General features: G+C 51.7%; 5 protein-coding genes across 5 annotated transcripts; 2 read left to right on the forward strand and 3 right to left on the reverse strand.

Annotated features, from left to right (window-relative positions):
- Positions 1-175: 175 nt before the first annotated feature.
- Positions 176-1,117, reverse strand: mug58 (putative kinase mug58; the record flags this gene model as incomplete). The annotated part of the gene is made up of 1 exon (XM_036639305.1): positions 176-1,117. The coding sequence occupies one exon, from the start codon at positions 1,115-1,117 to the stop codon at positions 176-178; it is 942 nt and encodes a 313-aa protein (XP_036495377.1).
- A 666-nt stretch (positions 1,118-1,783) lies between these two features.
- On the forward strand, positions 1,784-3,008 carry ttuC' (putative tartrate dehydrogenase/decarboxylase TtuC'; the record flags this gene model as incomplete). Its single annotated transcript, XM_036639306.1, has 3 exons — positions 1,784-2,045; positions 2,105-2,595; positions 2,655-3,008. 3 exons carry the CDS (start codon positions 1,784-1,786, stop codon positions 3,006-3,008), a joined length of 1,107 nt encoding a protein of 368 aa, XP_036495378.1.
- Positions 3,009-5,588: 2,580 nt separating this feature from the next.
- On the forward strand, positions 5,589-6,631 carry CGCS363_v007458 (uncharacterized protein; the record flags this gene model as incomplete). Its single annotated transcript, XM_036639307.1, has 2 exons — positions 5,589-5,879; positions 5,939-6,631. The coding sequence occupies 2 exons, from the start codon at positions 5,589-5,591 to the stop codon at positions 6,629-6,631; spliced, it is 984 nt and encodes a 327-aa protein (XP_036495379.1).
- A 217-nt stretch (positions 6,632-6,848) lies between these two features.
- On the reverse strand, positions 6,849-8,884 carry roqT-3 (Efflux pump roqT; the record flags this gene model as incomplete). Its single annotated transcript, XM_036639308.1, has 2 exons — positions 6,849-7,593; positions 8,604-8,884. 2 exons carry the CDS (start codon positions 8,882-8,884, stop codon positions 6,849-6,851), a joined length of 1,026 nt encoding a protein of 341 aa, XP_036495380.1.
- Positions 8,885-10,079: 1,195 nt separating this feature from the next.
- DEP5 (Reducing polyketide synthase DEP5) lies at positions 10,080-18,600 on the reverse strand (the record flags this gene model as incomplete). The annotated part of the gene is made up of 14 exons (XM_036639309.1): positions 10,080-10,973; positions 11,035-11,539; positions 11,624-11,934; positions 12,001-12,075; positions 12,152-12,291; positions 12,846-13,395; positions 13,532-13,557; positions 13,628-13,724; positions 13,784-15,936; positions 16,005-16,454; positions 16,539-17,000; positions 17,274-17,397; positions 17,473-17,995; positions 18,074-18,600. The coding sequence occupies 14 exons, from the start codon at positions 18,598-18,600 to the stop codon at positions 10,080-10,082; spliced, it is 6,837 nt and encodes a 2,278-aa protein (XP_036496274.1).
- Positions 18,601-19,982: the final 1,382 nt, after the last annotated feature.

A 19,982-nucleotide genomic window follows, 5' to 3' on the forward strand; every position in this document is an offset into this window, starting at 1 on the left:
TCGGGTCAGTTGAGGTCTGTGAGTTGGTCTAGCAGCTGTCAACTGATCTTGAAAAGCTGCTGGGTCGCTGGGACTATGTAACATGTATCAACATGCCGATGTTCTGGACTTTAATGGAAATGCAGGGCACGGATATCAAGTGAGGGACAGAATAGTGGCTTCATAAGTTCATAGTCTACGCTTTCTCAACGCGCAGAACTGTTCTATTAGAGTCTAGAATAACGCGGACATGAGCCTTCTTCTCTTCAGTGAAGAACGACTCCTGCGTCAGTCTGTCTAGGTACAATTCATAAGCGGGCATGTAGCCCTGCACAAAACGGATGACCTGCGCATCCGTCATTCCCGCACCTTTCTTCTCCCGCAGCGCCCTCTCCTGGTCCAGCCGCCAGTGGTACACATTCACCAGCTGGTCTGTGCTAAGGTGGAGGAACGCGTCGAAGCGCCAGGGGCCCATGAAGGCCTCGCAGTACCTTTCCAGGTTCTTGTTGATGAGCAGTAGGTGCTCCAGGTTGTGGCCCGCCAACGTCGTCGTCGACAGCTGCGCTTCTCCGTCGGAGGAAGTGCTGTTTGAGGAGGCTGCCTTGGCCTTGTTCCACTTCTCCTCAACTTGCTCAGCTGATAGCGGCTGGAAGCCAAGACACCAGCCCTCGAAGATGAGGACCTCCAGAGGCGGGCTCCGCGGCACGGTGTCCCACTCCGCGACAGGCACGCGGCCGCCCTCGCCGCTGAAGAGGCTCTTGTCGAACGCAGGCCACTTGATGCCCTCAGAGCTTCCGCCAGCACTCTGGCAGACGTTGTCGAAGAAGCGCCGCGCGAGCGCCTCGTCGTGCGTACCCGGCTGTCCGCGGGTGCGCAGGAGCCCGTTCCCCGGGTTGGACTCGCGCAGGGCGACGAGCTGGTCGTGGTCGTGGTAGAGGTCGTCCAGTGAGAGCGTCCGCGTATTGACGCCGTGCTTGGCGTTGAGGGTCTGCGTTAGAGCCGCTGCCCATGTCGACTTGCCACTTCCTTGGAGCCCCGACAAGCCAAGAATGAACGGGGTTGAGGAGCCCGCCTGGTGAGCCTTCACGGCCGGCAGGATGTGCTGCAGCACGGCATCAACGGCGGATGCGTCGATCATGGCTTTGCTGACCTTAACCTACCTCAAGAGGCAGGATGGAGGGGGAAGATGAGATAAGAGAGGTTCCGCGCAAGAGCCCCGACAGATGTTCCACGCGGGAGAGCGGAATGCGGCTGTTATTATCTTTTGGAGAAAGGTTGCAAAATTCGACCGCCGCTGAAACTAATCGAGATCCAGAATAGCTGCATGAAAGTACTTGCTGCGGCCGCCGGTGTTGAGTGAGTTGAGTCGTGAAGAGAAATAACTCAATGCCGTGCCGAAGGATCACACGAGTGAGTGCGGGGTGGTCTTGGTCCGCGGGGTAAGAAAAGGCCGCGGACATTTGCAACACCGCTCCCCGGACCCCAGATCGCCGCCTCCACCACACACATCTGCCAACTCCACAATCTCCCGATGTTGGCGGCATCAATCCCGAAGATGTTTCGCGTTCACGCTGAAGATCTAGCCGTTGTCGGCGAAGCTCGACCGATTACAAAAGAAGACACCATCACGACGTGTCTCCAACTCCCATTGCATTCTTCAATACAGCCTCATTGACCTTGACCCCTCCCCCCAGCAGTCTGAAAACTCAAGTTGAGCTGCAAGACAAATCCCCTCACATATTCCTCAACACCAAATAACTGAGTGTCCGGTCTTCTCTCCTAAACCCCTCACAAAACCGCCACCATGTCGCCCAGCGCGCTCCCCGCCAAGAAGTCCTACAGCATCGCCTCCATGGGGGCTGATGGCATCGGCCCGGAGGTCATCGACGCCGGCGTGGAGGTCCTCAAGGCGCTCTCCGAGACCCTGGGCACCTTTGACCTCGACTTCACCGACTACGACTGGAGCTCCGAGACCTACAAGAAGACGGGCAAGTACATCCCCGATGGCGGCCTCGACCAGCTCAAGAAGCACGACGCCATCCTCTTCGGGGCCGTCGGTGCCCCCGGTAAGTAGCCCCATGTTCCCCAGCCTCCGCGATCATCCCCCGGACTGACCGATCGGCAGACGTCCCCGACCACATCTCCCTCTGGGGTCTCCGCCTGGCCATCTGCCAGCCCTTCCAGCAGTACGCCAACGTCCGCCCCACGCGCGTCCTTCGCGGCACCCAGTCTCCCCTCCGCAACTGCGCCGAGGGCGACCTGGACTGGGTCATCATCCGCGAGAACAGCGAGGGTGAGTACGCCGGCCAGGGCGGCCGCTCTCACCGCGGCCTCCCCTGGGAGACTGCCACCGAGACGGCCATCTTCACCCGCCACGGCGTCGAGCGCATCGTCCGCTTCGCCTTTGAGACTGCCCAGAGCCGTCCCCGCAAGCTCCTGACCTTCGTCACCAAGAGCAACGCCCAGCGCAATGGTATGGTGCTCTGGGACGAGGTCGTCTACGACGTCGCCAAGGACTTCCCCGACGTCACCCTCGACAAGATGCTGGTTGATGCCATGACCACGAGGATGGTTCTCAACCCCAAGAGCTTGGACACCATCGTCGCCACCAACCTGGTACGTCCCATCTGCCTCTGCCCCTGACCATGAACCATCAAAGCTAACAACCCACTCAGCACGCCGACATCCTCTCCGATCTGGCCGCCGCCCTCGCCGGCTCCATCGGCATCGCGCCCACCTCCAACCTGGACCCCACGCGCAAGAACCCCTCCATGTTCGAGCCCATCCACGGCTCCGCCTTCGACATCACCGGCAAGGGCGTCGCCAACCCCGTCGCCACCTTCTGGACCGCCGCCGAGATGCTCGCCTGGCTCGGCGAGAAGGACGCCGCGGACAAGCTGATGGAGGTTGTCGAGAGCGTCACCGGCAAGGGTATTGTCACCGCTGACCTTGGCGGCAAGGCGACGACGAAGGAGGTCACTGCCGCTGTTGTGGCGGAGATCAAGGAGAAGCTTGTCAAGAAGGCTTAGAGAGTAGGAATGGTTTTGGGTATGAATATAGAATTACGACTGTGCATGAGGAGCATCTCGACATGTCTGAGGGATACCGCGGAGGATGAATAGATTGAGCATTGGTGTATAGATACATGAATGACAAACACAGTAAAAGGCTACTGCCGTCAGGCATGATTACAATGTCTTGTGGTATCCCAAGATTAGCCTCCGCGGCCGCGGGTCTTGGCTGGACGCGAACTCAAGCCCAATTGTGCGGTACCACGATGTACAGGTCAGCGGCAATGTAGTACAAAGCCTGGATGACCTGATCGCAAATGTAGACTTAACTACACAAGTTTGGATTTGCCTGCACTGCCAAGTTGTTGCCACACCATTAGTTTCGTACGGCATATGCAACTAGATAACTCCAATTTCGGCACACAAATGGACATGCATAAGTATGTATTGCAGATGATCGCGGAGCTAGCTGTAACTCAGAAATAGTCTTACAACAGTCGTGGAACTATAGGCTTAATGAATCTGATCTGAAGCTTTCCGTTTGACATTATTCTTTATAAAATGAGATCGGGCCCAAACTTTCATTCTTTCCATCAAAATATGTCTTCGTTATTTGCGATATTTCCACCCAGTACTCGGTCTTCATTTATTGGGTTTTGAATTCCACACAACGGCCCAGGTCCCATAACGCCACCATCATGGCAGCCGCCGTAACTTACAAACCATCCGTGGTCACGATCACAATTAGAGCATATGGAGAATCCGGGTATAATTTGGCCGCCACATTCACTCTGATGCCTCAAACGATCCCATTCACACCAAGTGCTAGTGGATGTGGGACCATCCCCGCAGGCATAAGGTGCCAGACTACAGACCTCACTTCCGGTGCTGTCTGTTTGGCAGAGTACAGTGTCGATTCGACGGGAGGATCGCTGGCTACTGAATGTTTCCCGAGAGGATATAATTATCTTTGGTCGCCGATCAGCTCCCGATTCCGTGAGAATACATCCCTCGTCACCGAAGAAGGACATGTGCTAATGCAGCTGCAACATAAGAGGACAACCCGACACTAGCCTTTCCGGGCTCAGCTTGCATGAGTGGCTGGACTACGGCTTGCACGTCTGACATGACACTGGAAAGCTCTGAGACTCTGCGTCAGACGTGGTGCTGTCCGCCAGGACAATGGTCCTGTCTGAAGGTCTCAGCAGGAGATACCCCTTTTCGGGAATGCGTGAGCTGGCTCAGTACCCCAACTGAAGTCTGGGTCAACAACGTCATCACTAGTGATGGCACAGAATCAACACTGTGGAGTTCTTGGAGAAAGACATCACTTTCCGATTTCCCTAATTCGGCTCAGATTAAGATCAAACACCGTGTTTTCCCGCTGGACGGTCGACTCCCCACCGTTGACAACAAGGGGACCAAAGGAGGCTTATCGACGGGAGCTATTTCTGGAATTGTCGTTGCAATAGTGATCGTGTTTCTTTCGTTTATTAGTAGTGCCACGTTTGTTGTATGTTTACGCAAGCGAAAGGAAAGGCGTCTTGCCCAAACTCGGATGCATACTGAGGGGATAGACACAGACCAAAAAGGAACAGGCTTTGACACTAAGCCGGAACTTCCTGGCCATGATTCAGAGATACGAGAACTTCAGACTTTGTCACCGCGCCCAGCGGAGTTATCTGCACAAACCACTCCCTCTGAGATGGACGCCACTGCTCCTCCCGTAGAGCTCCCGTCATGAAGGGATCATGGCAGCAGGTCTTTGTCAGATATGTAGGATGGATTTTACCAATTGCGCGCTTCTGAATTAGTAATTTGAGAAGCCTTCGATTTCGAAAGAATAGGTGTCTTTCGAGCATCGCAAACGAACAATTTGCGCAATCACTGTACATAAAGGTTGACGTTACCAGATACATATTTGATGTTTCGTCGTTGTTATCTTGGCTCGCATGAGAACCAGCTGCAAAGTTCAGTCGAAGTGACTGGATCCCCACCGAAACTTCGGATTATCAGCCCGTCATGTTGTTGAATGTGTAACCAAATTGCTTCACAGAAGTACGCCCCTATTAATTTATGGATGAGGAGCCTTTGGACACCCTCCTTACGCCACTGTGGCTCAGCCCCCTTCAACACATTGGACGGCATCTTTCACAAGCCAGCCATGATGACATAAGGTCATAACACGGAAAGTAAGTAAGCAAGTCAGCATTCTCTTCATGGTGTCGACTGCTCGTGTTTACATTCCACTGTCAGCCTCCTATACCTGACCAAGCGGGATGCCTCGTGGGCGTACAGCATATGCAGCTAGGTAATTATGACCTTGTCACAAGCGAGTTTGACCATCGAAAGCAAATGTGGATTGGTCCAGCACTCGTGTCTGCTAGTGTAGTGAAACAGTAAGCCTTAGACTGCTCAGCCCAGGCTTTCCGTGAGACGGCGTCCTACTTAAATTTTGGCTTCTCCTACGATACGGCTCGCTCGAATCTTTTGATCGAGCTTTCCTCCTTCCATGCAGGCAGCACTTTAATCTTGCCTCATTTTTCGAGTCCTTTCAAAGCTTGTTGCGCAAGTCGGCGATCATATCGAGCTGCGGCAATGTCAGACCCTACAAGTTACGAAGCATTCGTGACGACACTCACCCTCTCTTTAGGGGCGTATGAAGGTGCTCTATCATACACATTCGCACCTCAGACAACACCATTCACACCGCCGAGAGGCAGATGCTCAGATATCCCTCGAGCCATCAGGTGTCAGGACAAGCCAGAAGACTTGACCACGGGCGTGATCTGCCTAGCAGATCAGATCGTGGATACGGCATCAGCGACTCTGCCTACAGAATGTTTCCCAGAAACGTACGACAATATTTGGAGACCGGTCAGCAACAAGTTCAGTAAGTGCGTAATACTGCCTACGAAGAATACTTATCCGCTGACTTATTGATACAAGGGGATTTACCAAATCTAGCGTATCCAGGATCAGCCTGTATTAGCGGCTGGACGACGGCATGCATCACAACAGTCAGCCTCGAAAGCGCCCAGCATCTCTTACAGACGTGGTGTTGCCCATCAGGTTGGTCGTGTCTAACAGTGTCTCCTGGCGACACGCCTTACAGAGACTGTGTCAGCTACCTTAGTACACCAACAGAGGTCTGGGTCAACAATCTTGCCACCAGTGGAGGAACTGAAGTGACGCTTTGGAGTTCCTGGAGAAAAGTCTCCCTCTCAGACCTACCCAGTTCAGGGCCCCTTAAGCTAAAGCATCCGCCCTTCCCTCTTTATGGCCGGCTTCCATCTGATGGAACTGAGGTCGCCGACAAAGGAGGATTGTCCACAGGTGCAATCGCGGGTATTGTGGTAGGGATAGTCCTCACTGTTCTTACTATCATTGGCATCGCCGTGTTTGTGTGTATACGAAGAAGGAAGGAGAGAGCTGCGGCTCGCCGCACCCAGACGGAGGTCACCTCTGGGGATCCGAATGCTGATTTCAAGGGTCCAGGCTACGATGCCAAACAGGAGCTTCCCGGCCATAACCCAGAGACACGAGAACTTCAGACGATGTCGCCGCCGCCAGTGGAATTATCCTCGCAAACAAAACCTTCAGAAGTGGAAGGACAACCTCCTGTGGAGTTAGCATCATAATTGGATCGGGGCAGCGCTCGGAAGATAAAAAGATTTTCCGTTGTTCATTGATCTACAGATTTTTCAGAATCCCATCAACTGATCTGGGTGTTGTCATTTGGCTGTCACCTCTAAAGTGTTGTTCAGCTTTCCGCGGCATCTTTCTCAGAATAAAACCAAGCTGGCCAGCCTAAGCATCCATCGATATTTAGTGTCCGCAGGAATCTCACAGCCTAAATTAACTGTCTTCTTCTTCCTTAGTCTTGAGTCTTTTCCACTCCATTGAAAGCCCGGCTGCACCGGCCATTGCAGCAGATGCCACAGCCACGTACAGGGACGTAGTCGAGGCGTCCCGATAAGCTTGTGCCACGAACGGTAGAAGCTGCGCGTCAATATGTGCGGGATTAATATTTGACGCCCCCAGGTCGGTGATTCTGGTAACATTTCCGGGCTGAAGCCGCGATCCCAAATGGCTGGTCAGTGTGTTCATGAACACAGATTGGGCGATGGGTGCTCCAAGCACAACGCCCAAGCTTTGAGAGAAACCATTCAAGCCATTCGCAATCGGTATATCTGCCTCGCAGAGGACGTTCCGTAAGGCAGTGAGCGGAACCTGACCGCCGAAACCGAGCCCAATACTGGTCAAAACTTCGTACCCTATGATTTGTCCGGCGTTGCTGCCGGTGGTGAGGGTCGACAGGAGGCCGCTGCCAAGAGAAAACACTGCTCCGCCCAGTACCAGCATTGGAACGTAGTGCTTCGTGTATGTAATCAAGGCGCCTGAAGCGATGGTTGCCAGCGTCTCTGGCCCCCCCAGTGCGAGCATGTATAATCCAGCTATGCTCGGAGACAGGCCTTTGGCAGCCTGTAGGTAGAACGGCATGTAATACGCCAAGACAGTGACAGCCAGATACGTACACGTCGTTGCGATACAGCCCAGTCCGACGGTTCGCTGCGTGACGATGCGAAGAGGCACAAGAGCTCTGTGTGCAATTTGAAATTAGCGTGCGCAGGTATACCGCTCTTGAATGAACGTGATGAATGGCTGGGCTCAAGGTTTACGAATGAGGATGAAAGCCATGTCTAACTCACTTGTCTTTCTGCTTGATTTGCAGTAATAAAAATAGAGAAAACAATATCCCAAACCCGATCAAACATCCAAGAACGTTTCTGTTAGTCCACGGCAAGAGATTGCCACCCCACTGAAGGCCCAAAACTAGGCAGATCATGGAGCTCAATATTAGAATGCTACCTGTAGGATCCAGCCTCATGAGCTTGTCTCTGAGTGGAATTTTGGTAGAAGGTCTGTGAGGCTCTGGGAAAGTCATCCAAACCAAGACCATACTAATAGCAGATAGTGCTTCCATCAGATTACGGTCAGCCTATAACCAACAATTAGACAGGATTACATCGAATACATACGCAGGTTGAGCCAAAAGCCGAATCGCCAAGTCAGAACGCTTTCCGTGAAAGCACCTCCGAGTACAGGGCCTGCGAGGGCCGCTGTCATCATCATAGAGCCCATGAGCGAGATCATCAAAGGCATCTTCGCTTTCGAAACGGTGTAACCGCCAATATTTAGAGCACCTGAAGCCACGCCACTGGACCCTAGACCTTGAACGCCTCGGCCAATGATCAAGGTCATAGAATTTGGTGAGACAGCGCAAATGGTGGAACCTGGTATAACATTACTAACTAAACGAGGAATAAAATGACCGATCAATCTACGAGACGCTGCATGATGAACTTACCCATGATTACAATAGCCAGGCTACAGCAAAATGTGTATTTCATAGAGAAGAGAGTATACAACTGGCCATAAATAGGCTGAGTTGCAAGCCGGGCTAGCGAGAAAGCCGCGACGTACCAAGCCGCATCACGAAGGCTTTTGAATTCCGTTGTAATCTTAGGAACACTCGTGGCTACCACAGATCACGGGTTATTTGTGTTCACTACATATGTTGCAAAATTACATTCGTCCGTGTAGTCATACGTACCAAGAATGTTGACATCAAGTGCCATAAGTAGCACGGCGATAAGTAGTCCTGTTACTGTTGCTGCCACCATGCGCCTTGGAGGCTTCACTGCTTCTGGAAGTGCCGGAGCTTGGTTCAGGGCGTCAATTTTACTCGAATCAGAACAAACGCTGGTCCTGATGTGGCCTGGGTTGAAGCCAACAGAAAAGCGTTTCTCGACGTCTTGCGTTGCCCACTCCACCGCATCGATCTCTGGCAACTCCTCCTGGGGCCGTTTTTGTGGAGGCCCAGAGGTCATCTTGGTCTTGCGTTGCGTAGTATCGAAGTATTGCAAATGATCTACTCGGCAAACTTCAAACGTATAATTTATAGTGACACTGATCGGGGTGATTATCGATGCACATATCTATACCCATTCCAGGAGGGTGGGTACGGAGTATCGCATAAGTTGAAGGCTTCTATCGCATTAGACGATAATCTAGAGAACGTATCTTGGTTTCGTTTGAAAGGGTATTTACATTGGTAGCAAAGTCTAAAGCCAGCGTGCCAGACCAATTCCTCGGTCTCTTCGGGCCTAAGAAAATGCATTTGATGAGCAAACCTGAATCGGACCAAACCCATGGTTGGGGGCGCAGTTGAGCTAACCAAACTTTCGAATCACAGCAAATACAGAGTAGGCAGACAATAAACCCCGATGTGCCTCCATCTTAGCAAGCCCTACCTAGCACGAGGAAAGTATCCACGCTGCAATTTTATCCATGAATCAACAGTCAACGATTGATAAATACTTCGATAATGTTCCGAAACGAGACCACCCTTCTGAGAACCCCGAGAACCTCCCCGAGAACCTCGTACTCTCTTTGCCCTTTCTGCCCATGCCGGCAGAGTGGCGGGAAGAACTCTGTTCTAACACCTAACCTAAGATACCATGTTCACTGCAAAATGCCATCTCCCTGGTTTCCTTGTCTTCTCGGCTAACCTAAACCGGGCCCATCATTTTGGGTTTGAAAACAACTCCCGACAAAGTAAAAAATGTGCCATCGGAAATGGGACCCTTTTCCGCCCATTGCCTCCTAAACCCTATATCATAAACTTCAACCACTTCAGATTATTCTGAATTGACTTTTGGTGACGACAAAGATGAGGTGTTCATGCCCCGTTAACCAGGGATTTGCTCTTTACTTGCCGATGAGTTGGTTCAGAGATAAATCGAAAGCCGGGGCGCACCGTTAGATGAATTCCATTTAAACTCATGGCGGTTACAACATGCCCAAGTGCATCTTGAGACGTATCGCGGCCCCATCTCAATTGACATCTCCTCTAATGAAATAACTCTTCAATGGCTTGATGATGCTGCGGAGGACGGCACAGGAGAAAGTGGGCAAAAAGGCCAGGAAGGAAGAACATTGCTTCAGAAGCAAGTTGGCCCAGGGGCAGGTCTACAATGCGCAAATAAACAAGACGTTGTAACTTGTTTCGAGCTATATAATTCACTATATCTGGGCTTCTCCGAATTTATCCTCCAGTAGTCCAGCAATCTTGTCCGCAAGGTCGTGTATGGTTGCCGATTGTATGAGATCAGGCAACGGCAGATCAACCAACATATGTTGTGATATCCAGCTTGTTAGCTCATTTGCGTTTAACGAGTCGAGCCCAAGGTCGTCCAGCGCAGCCTCCGGCCCGATTTCAGCGCTGGAAAGTGCAAGTAATTGTGCAATAGCAGTCCCAAGCAGCTTGACGATCAGTCCAATTGTTTCATCATGCAGCAGTCGGTCAGGTGTGCTCTTCGCAATTCTCATTATCGTTGCCAACTCCGATTTCGTAGAGGAAAGTTCTGGTGTCATCGAAGCCAAGTTCTCTGGATGGATACTGTGTGCCGCACTCGTGTGGGCGTTCTTTTTCCAAAGGACGTGCGTCAAAGGGTCTGCTAGGTGCTGCTCCGACCACAGACCGAGGGCCATCTGGCTGAGATGTGAATATGCATCGTCTCGACTGGGCATAGGGCCTAAATGAGAATGGTGTATGCTGATGGTGATGGCCTCCAGGAGGTCTTCCTCGCAAAGAACGTGGTATCCCGCCGCCTGGGCTCTGTCTTGCATGGTGCCCGTACTAGCGATAACCCCAATGCCACCCATAATCCCAATATCGATGACCGATGCTGGGAGCCCAAGACTATGGCGGTACCGGACAAAAGCGTCGAGGTAGGTGTTCGCGGCGTTGTAGTTGGCTTGTCCAATGTTCCCGACCAGCCCGCCGATAGAAGAGAACAGCACAAAAAAGTCCAAGGAAGATTGCGCCAAGGCCTTATGAAGATTCTCCGTGCCTTGAATCTTGGGCTCGATGCATGCTCGCCATTCGTCGTATGTCATGCGTAGTATTGCGTTGTCCTGTGAAATCCGTTAGATGACGGTAAGATTGAGACAAGGTCTGTCGTGAGGATCAACGTACCCGTAAGACCATGGACATTTGGAACACACCAGCGATGGGTCGATCCGCCGCGTTCACAGCCCTCGTGACATCCTCCAAGATCGCAACACTGCCCGCAACCGCCTTGACGACACAGCCTTGGTCTCGCAGCTCGCCCAAAAAGGATTCAACTTGTGGTCCAGTGCCTGCAGAGCGAGAGAGGAAAATCAACTCCCCAGCACCATGCTCTGCCATCCACGTTGCCACAGCGCGGCCAATGCCGCCTAAGCCACCGACAAGCAAGTAAGCAGCATCCGAACGAAACTGAGGTGATGCAGGCATGACCTGAACGGACGACAACGGAGAATCGCTCTGCGGGTCGGTTGTTGGAGTTTGGAGCACCACTTTGGTGGTTGGTTGGTTCTTCTGTCCAGCAGCAGCACGGAACGCCTCGTGGACTTGGCTTGGCTTGAATATCTTGGCAAGTCGTGCCCAATCTGCTGGCTGCGCGTCTCCGAGAAAATACTCGTGGCACATTCTCCATACCCTAAGTACCTAAGTCAGTTCTCAACTCAATTGTGACTTTAGTGGTATGAATTTGCATCAGCGCACCACGGCTGTATGCGCTTACCTTTGCACCGATTCTGGACTCTGGTGGCTAAGAGCCTGCATGTCGACGATGCGATGTGCCTGACTTGCAGTGATCTTGACTGTTTGGGAGTCTCTTGCCTTGCCTGGATGATCTAGAACGTCTAGGAAGATGCCAGTAGGGGACAGATATTGCAGCGCCCAGTCAGGAACAAGGCCGCCGAATGCAATCATACAGGTTGCTTTCGGCCACGACAGAGCATCTTCCGGGGCTGACACGATGAAGTCTACAGCGATGCCGAAAGCATTTTCCAAAAGCAATCTGTCGGACTCGGAAGTGATGATGAAGCGGATCTGTCACGAAAATCGATCAGCAGCGAATGCGTGCCTGAACCAGAATTTGCGCTTTCACGTCCTTACCTCTGCCCTTCTTTTCCGCAGCAATTCGACGGTTGCAAGACATAGATCGCTCAGAGTAAACAGCACAATAACATCCTTCAATCAGACGATGGGTCAGTACATCCAGGTAACTCTCAGGATATCCCCCATATATTTGGACGGCAATACTGACCTCCCCGCTTGCCATTCTCCCAAATTCTCCTACTGTGAACTCGGCCGCAACGCATGCCAGTGGCATAGCCGCCGCGGCCTCAAACGCGAAATCCTCACCCAAGCGCAGACAACTCGACGGCAAGACATCCAGATGGCTGGCTACGGCGCCTTTGTCAGTTGAAAGAATGACGACTCGGTCTCCTACCTGGAAAGACGACACATCATCGCCCACGACCGTGACGATGCCAGCAGCTTCCTGTCCGAACAGGACCTGGTTTGGATCGGAGGCCTCCTGGGCTATGATTACATCCTAAAATAACCAGCGATAAGTTACTCGCTCATCCTCAGCACCCACGCAAGACCGCTCTGCGCTGGCCATTGTCTGAGACGCACCTCTTTGTTTACCGCGGCTGCTTTCACCTCTATTCGGACATGGCGGGCGTCCAGAACCGGCAAGGGGCATGTAAGCCATCGCAATGAAGCCAAATTGCCTGTAATTCTTGGGGCGAGCTTTGCAAACGTCGACGCTCCGATTATTTGTTGTTCGGAGCATCGAGAGAGTTCCTGATGCACTGTTGTCCACTGATGCCTCGGTACCACGATGCCATGCTCTCTCGTAATCGCAAACTCAAAGTCCGGGTCGAGTGCACCATCAAAGCATCGGTGCGGTAGATGTTGGATGATGCGCGTGAGAGAACTTGCACATTTTTTACTATTCGCAACATCTCCAGGGTCGACCTCGACAATTGTTATGTCGGCCTTTAACTCCGATCGCAGCGTGCGAACCAGCCCGTAAATCATAGCCGAGCGCGGGTCGTCACAGCTGATCTGGGACAACGGCGTGACCCAGACAATAGGGCGTTTTGAGGTGCCGGTGCTTAGGAGTTGGATAAACGCGGGGAACTCACTCTCTTTCAGGTGGTAGATCCAAGGGCGATCTAGGTCGAGGAAGAATACGAGGGTTCCCTCGGTAGGTAGCGAGGCAGACTCACTAATACAGGTATCTGCGTTGTATGTCCGGACTGGAATTGAAGACGAGTGTAGAACCGACTTGAAACTTTCTATCAAGGCGCTATCCTCCTTGTTTGTGACGATGCTGACAGGTGTGGAGCTCGACTCGAGCTGGTTGAAGTGACGCAACCGCAGGATGGGGGTCACCTGGTTCTTATGTTGATCATCTTTAGGTAAAACGAAGCCAAGGTCCCGTATAATGGGAAACAGAACATCCTTTGAGATGTGCGGCGTTTGGCTTTTTAACAGAACCTGGGAATATGTTAGCCTGAATGACTTGAAAAATGTGTCTGCCCGGACTGGAGATTTTTGTCAGAGCAAGTGTTGTTATGCCCATGAGTATCTACATGTCTGTTTGCAAATGAGAATGAGACTTTCTTGGACTCACATCAATAGACGTCAGAAATGAATCGGCTAAATATTCAAGTTAACTACCACTGTTGAACGCGGCGCATGTTTCGGGTGACGGGTCCTATGTACTGACCAAAAAGAGCCTCCAGCAGAATCAGCCCTCCGGAAGGGCGAAGTAAGTGCTTGATCTGCAGCAAGTCTTGAGAAGTGTCACGTTCGTTAGAGAGTATCTGCATATGTATACATCAGTAAATGCTTTCATAATATTGCAGAAAGCGAGAAGACGCACGTCGGCACAAACAATAATGTCATACGACTGAGCGAGACTTGTATCCCCTCCCATCGCATCCCAGCTTCGCACCTCAAAGCCTCGGACATCTGCAAAGTCGTCTTCTGCGGTTTCTAGAGAGTCTGGTGAAATCGACGCATATGTGTATGTTGAGAAAAGCTGCGTCCCCTTCTCTGGCTGGAGAAGCTGCAGCAATGTCAAAGTTGTACTGTTGGCTCCGCCAGCTGAGCCGATCTGCAAAATCTTCGGCTGAGGATTCGTGTGTGTCAGAATAGGCATCGCAACTTCTAAAAGCTTTTTAGCTCGTAGCGGCCAGAGGCCTTGGGACACGATGGAGTCTCGGAGCGCTTCCTTCGTGTGCTGCAGGGGGTTCTTGAACAACTTCTCCATCGTCAGATCCATGTCGTGTAGACGGCTGCTCTGTAACTCGATCCGTATCTTCTGTTGTGCCGCTTGGCGGTTTTCTATGTTGTCTTGAACAATATTTCGGCAGGTAGTCGCAGACAATACACCGTACCCTGCCTCCTGCGCCCTTTGAATCTGTTGATCAACCCACGCCTTGGTTGCGCCCTGGTCGGGAATGTTGCCAATGTCATTGTTGACTTGAGCATAACTCGACTGCATCTCCAATACTAGGAGAAACAACAAGTGGAGCATTCTCTTGATGTCATCCGCGTCGAAGAAGGGAGCCTCATTCAGGGTCTGGAAAGGGAAGAAGCTTGCGTGAGGACGCCAGTGAGGCGCGCTGACAATTGGAGGAGCCTCCGTCTCGCCCTGCAAGGAACTACGGATCTGATGAGCCTCAATGCCTTCCATGATGGCAATCCCCTCCCCATCATCTGCGTATGCATGGACCGTTCCGGAAATGTGGTCCTGCGCAACCTGATTCATCCTTCCCGTTGCCCAAAAGGACCCAGCATACTGACGAACAAAGATCCTTTGGATATAGGTGGGTGTGGCCATATACGTGGCTTTTCGCTGCAGACCATGGCAGAGTGAGATGCCTGTAGTCTGCAAACACTGGTCGAGTGCGGTGGGATGCACAAGATAGCTGCAGGTTGAGTCTTTTGATGTGTTCTCCGGTGGGTTCACACGGGCTGTTGCTTGCTGCACACTGGGACTGACCGTAATGTGTTCCAGCCTTCTGAAAGACGGCCCATATGTAAAGCCTAGATCTTGCGTAATCTTGTACCAGGTGGCTCGAGAGAGCTGGCGAGGAAACTCGCGTTTTGCAAAGCCTCTGTGGGCTCGATGAGGCTCCGCGGTAACTACTGTGTGACAGTGCTCCGTCCAAATATTATTCTTCCAGGAAGTGATTTGCACGTCGTAGCTGACAGGCGCATTCTCGTCGGAAACAAGACGTCGCAGTCTGGTATGTATCTCAACTGGACGGCCAGGCTCCAAATGCAGTGCCGCGGAAACAGAGAAATCCTGGGCCGAGAAGGACTCCAGAAGGCCTCCATTGACTTGACGAAGCGCCTGTTCGGCAATCGATATGTACGCTGCAAAAGGAATGATGACCTGATCGTTGACGACGTGGTCTCCAAGCCAGGGGATGTCCTCAAGAAGCAGTACCTTCCTCCATCTCGGCTCAAGAGCACTGGTTTCAAACACCTGGCTTCCAAGTAGTTCATGCATGGGGTACTTGCAGTCTCTGTACGCCCTGTACAAACGGTGTTGTCCCTGGAAGGATTGTTCATGGACCCAAGTATATGCTGGAACATCGAACAACGTTTTTCCTGGCGGTGTGATGGCCTGATACTTCAACTTGACGCCCTCACAAAAGAGCCGCCCGGCAAGTCTGAGAAGGCTTTCGTAGCAATCCTTATTTTCCTCTAATGTTGGAAGGTAGCTGGCTTTGTCGGTGGACGTGCTTTCCATCACCTGTCTGATTGGGCTCTTGAGAGAAGGGCGAGCACCAACCTCAACGATGACAAGGTTTGGTGTCTCGATTTGCTTCAGGAGGTTTGTGAGGGCCTTATTAAACAGCACAGGTTGCTCGAGACTCTGGTGCCAGTGTGTAGCGCCCAAGGAGTTGACGGTCTTTATGAGATCCCCCGTGACACTGGAGAACATAGGTAGCCGAGGTGTGGCAGCGCTGAGAAACGGGCGAATCGCTTCTTCATAAGCTAAGCCAAAGTCCTTCATATGCGCTAGAGGTTTCACACCCCGTATTAGCATTACATTATTACACCCAAGTATATCTAGAACTGGTACTAACCGGAATGAAACGCAAGGTCCACATCAAGAAGCTTAGCAAATATGCCACCTGCTTTGAATTTTGTCACCATAGCCTCAACCGCACACGCGTCTCCGGAGATGGTCGTGTTAACATGGCTGTTCTCACAAGCGATAACTACTCCGGGTAGTAGCCGCTCAGAAATGTCCTTGGAGCCGACCCCAATCACAGCCATAGCTCCTGAGTGCTGTGTCCTGGTTCTGTTCAAAACGTAGCCTCGGAAGTATGCGACGATGATCGCTTCATCTGCTGTTATGGCACCAGCCGCAAAGGCAGCAGCGATCTCCCCACTGGAATGGCCGGTCACTACGTTCGGAATCACGCCCCAACTTCGCAGGACAGCGAGGAGTCCGATTTGAATAGCGGTGCTGCACGGTAAAGCATACTCCGATTTCATGATGCGACTTTCGGTTTCCGATTTCAGAAGTTCCTCTATAAGATATCAGCATTACCAAAGCCTTTGCAGGATCTCGTGTAAGAGCCATAGACGTCAATGGATAGGCGAGGGCGCCATACCTTCAATCGTCCAACCAGTTTTCAACGTTTTGAGCGCGCCGTCCAAGTCACGAATACACTGGCGAAAAACATTGTTCTTCAGGATCAAATTCTTGCCCATCGTGGGCCATTGGGCTCCCTGGCCATTAAACACGAAAACAAGCGTCTTTGGCTCATCGCTACTGGCAACGGAAAGTCGCAGCTCTGGCTGGGTCGTCGTGCGCTGCCCGACTGTATCGTTTCGAGCGATACAAAAACCTCTGTATTTCAGCTTCGTTCGTCGACAGCCGAGAGTGTATGCCAAATCCGACAATTTACAACGCCCATAGCTTGCAATGGTATACTGCTCGTAAGCCTGGTGGAGCAGCTCTAGCGACTTTGGATTCGACGCTGAAAGCAACAGGACGTTACTTTCATCTGTGTCTCTTGAAGACGTTTCCATCCGTGGCTGGCAATCAGCGTCGAACCACAGGTGGGGATGTTCTAAGATAGCCTATGAGTGTTAGCTATGGCTGAGATTACCGGTCGAGTTTTGACATCAGGAATTGCGGCAGAATAGGAAAAGAAGGTCATTTCATACATGGCAGTTGGCACCCCCCATTCCGAACGAGTTCACGCTAGCTCTCCGCAAACGATTCAGAGGAAACGGTTCAGGCTCTGAAGCAACCCTGATTTTCCCACCGGCCCATGGCACTACACGTGGATATGAGTGTATGGTCAAAATGTGTATGGACAGGAATCTCGATAAGCACTTACGATTGGGATTGGGTGTGTTGAAGTTGGTGTTGGGCGCAATGACGCCCTTCTCAAGCATAAGTATCACCTTGATGACACTCGTCAGGGCAGCGGCACCCTCTGAATGTCCGACGTTGGGCTTCACCTATGGTCGCAGAGAAAACAAAGCTTGGTCAATCCATGAATTGCTAAAACCGGTTGGTGTAAGAATGTTACTTACAGCACCGATAATGACGCCATCTTCTTTGAAGATCCTTTCTATGGCTCCAACTTCAGTAAGATCCCCAATTCGCGTGCCCGTGCCGTGGCATTCGAAAAAGGACGTCTCAGAGTACTTGGTGATTCCGGCCTTGTCATATGTATGCCGAATAAGCGCCTCTTGTGCATGCCCATTAGGGATTATCAGGCCGGGCTCTCTGCCGTCATGCTGAGTAGCAATCGAACGAATCACGGCCCGCACGGGATTTCCATCTCGAAGGGCCTGCGACAGTCGCTTGATGTAAACGGCATTGATGGCCTCACCCCGTCCAATTCCATCGCTGGCGGCGTCGAAGGTCTTGCAGACACCATCCGGAGAGGCGATATTTCCTAAAGCTCCGGATGCGCCCGCGGCAGAAAGGGGCGCCGACAGGAACAGACTGCAGCCAGCCACAAGCGCAGAAGTGCATTCTCCTAATTCCAAAGATTGAACAGCGAGGTTCAGAGCTACCAATGACGATGAGCACCCAGTTTTCACAGTCATGCTGTATATAGACACTAATTAGATTGCTTTTCTGACGACGTAGTAAACAGTAATATCCGGGGTTTCTAGCTTCACATACCTTGGGCCCCGGAAATCAAATGCATGCGAGATTCTATTTGAAAGCATGATGTCCCATTTTCCAGTTGGGTAGTTGCTGTAGTATTGAGGGTCCCGTTGCATCTCGACACTCCAGTCCTCAAAAAACGAGCCCACATAGCAGCCGATCGTTTCGCCTTGCCAGTCTGTCTCGCCAGCATTTTCAAGGCACTCCCAACTAACCTCCAGGAGCAATCGTTGCAAAGGATCCATCTGCTCAAGCTCACTTCGACCATAGGAAAAATGCGAGGCATCGAACCGATCGAGTTGAACGTGATCCAGGAAGTATGCCTTCTTGGTTTGCATAGTCCCCGGGCGTGGCTTCTCGCTATAATACCCGCTAATGTCGAAACGGTCTTTTGGCACCGGCACGGATGCGCAGCGCTTCTGCATCAACATGTCCCAAAAGTCATCCGCGTTACTGACGCCTCCGGGTAGTCTCATGGCCATGCCACAAACGACCACGGGGTCGTCGCCGGCACCTCGACTGACATTGACGTGTTCGCCCATTGTTGAATTTGCGCAACCAGACCTTCGATCAATACCGTGTTTTGCAATTGTAAATGATGATTGAGGACTCAATCTTGTTGCAGTTGACTACTCCAAAGCCACTCTGTGAGGGAGTCATAGTATGGGTGCATGTATCAGCGCATGCAATTAAGAGGTCACAGCCGTACGAATACTCGGTATGAAATTCTTACCGCATAACAAACACTGAAATCTTTATTCAATTAACGAAAGAAAGACGTTTATCCGTCGACCCCTCGAGCGCCAACAAATCCCGATAGCATCGGCGAGGTGCCGTGACGGTTACCGCTACTGCGGTAAGGTTTCTGGGTGGCCGTTGGAATACTCAGACTTCCGCCTCCACGCGGCGGAAAATCGCTCAGCTCCCGATGCGCACTAACGACTTCTCGATCACTTATCCTCGTAGTCCAAGGGAAATTTCTAGCGCGGAATCCAAGTTAAACTCCGACCATCCCACGGGACGCTAGAACAATATGTAGGTTTAAGTAGACTTTACCTCTACTTTAGTGAGAATCTTGTGATGGCATGTTATTCAGCAACAGAGTTTTGCCCATCTAAGTACATGTGCGGGCCATATTTGCTCAATACGGGTAAATTTCGCCGATGCCGTCTTCGAGTAAACCACTCTAGCCGATTCCGAGAGCGCATCCCCTAGTTAGATGGATGGTTGTAAGTTGTGATAAAGAATATGCCAAACCACACGTCGCGGGACATCGAGATCTTCGATGTATTCCGCAGAAGCGTGCAATATCACTATGAACAAAATGAATCGCTCTCGTCAAAATGGTGCGATACTTCTTCTACATGGCAGCGGTTCGTCCGATGCTATATACAAATTTCAAACCTCCAGAATTCGGGCTACTCTGAAGGACAAGTTCACATTCGTGTTCGCAAGAGCGCCTCATGCCTCGGAGCCCGGTCCGGGAGTCCTGCCATTTTTCGCAAAGATGCCGCCTTACTTCACATGGTTCAGGAAGGGGATTGAAGCAACAAGACACGAGATTGCCATCTTCAATCACTGCATCGAAAACACCGTCCGGACCTGGAAAGCCGAAAACCCTTCAGGAGCGATTGTCGGGGTATTGGGCTTTTCTCAAGGCGCCATTGCATCAACGCTATTACTGTGGGAGCAACAGGCTGGTCTCATACCATGGCTTCCGGATCTGGAGTTCGGCATCTTAATTTGTTCGGGATACTCCGAGGCCATGAAGACGTGCATGCGGGATCTGGACGACAACCAACGCGAGGGTCAAACCATGACAATCAGGTTACCTACTTTGCACCTTTATGGACGGCAAGACGTATTCGGCGCCCCATCGTCTAAGAAAATGTTTGCAACACATTTTGTGGAAGACAGGGCCCGA

Source organism: Colletotrichum siamense (genome assembly GCF_013390195.1).
Source record: "Colletotrichum siamense strain Cg363 chromosome Unknown KSG_Cg363_contig04, whole genome shotgun sequence".
Lineage (NCBI taxonomy): Eukaryota > Fungi > Ascomycota > Sordariomycetes > Glomerellales > Glomerellaceae > Colletotrichum > Colletotrichum siamense.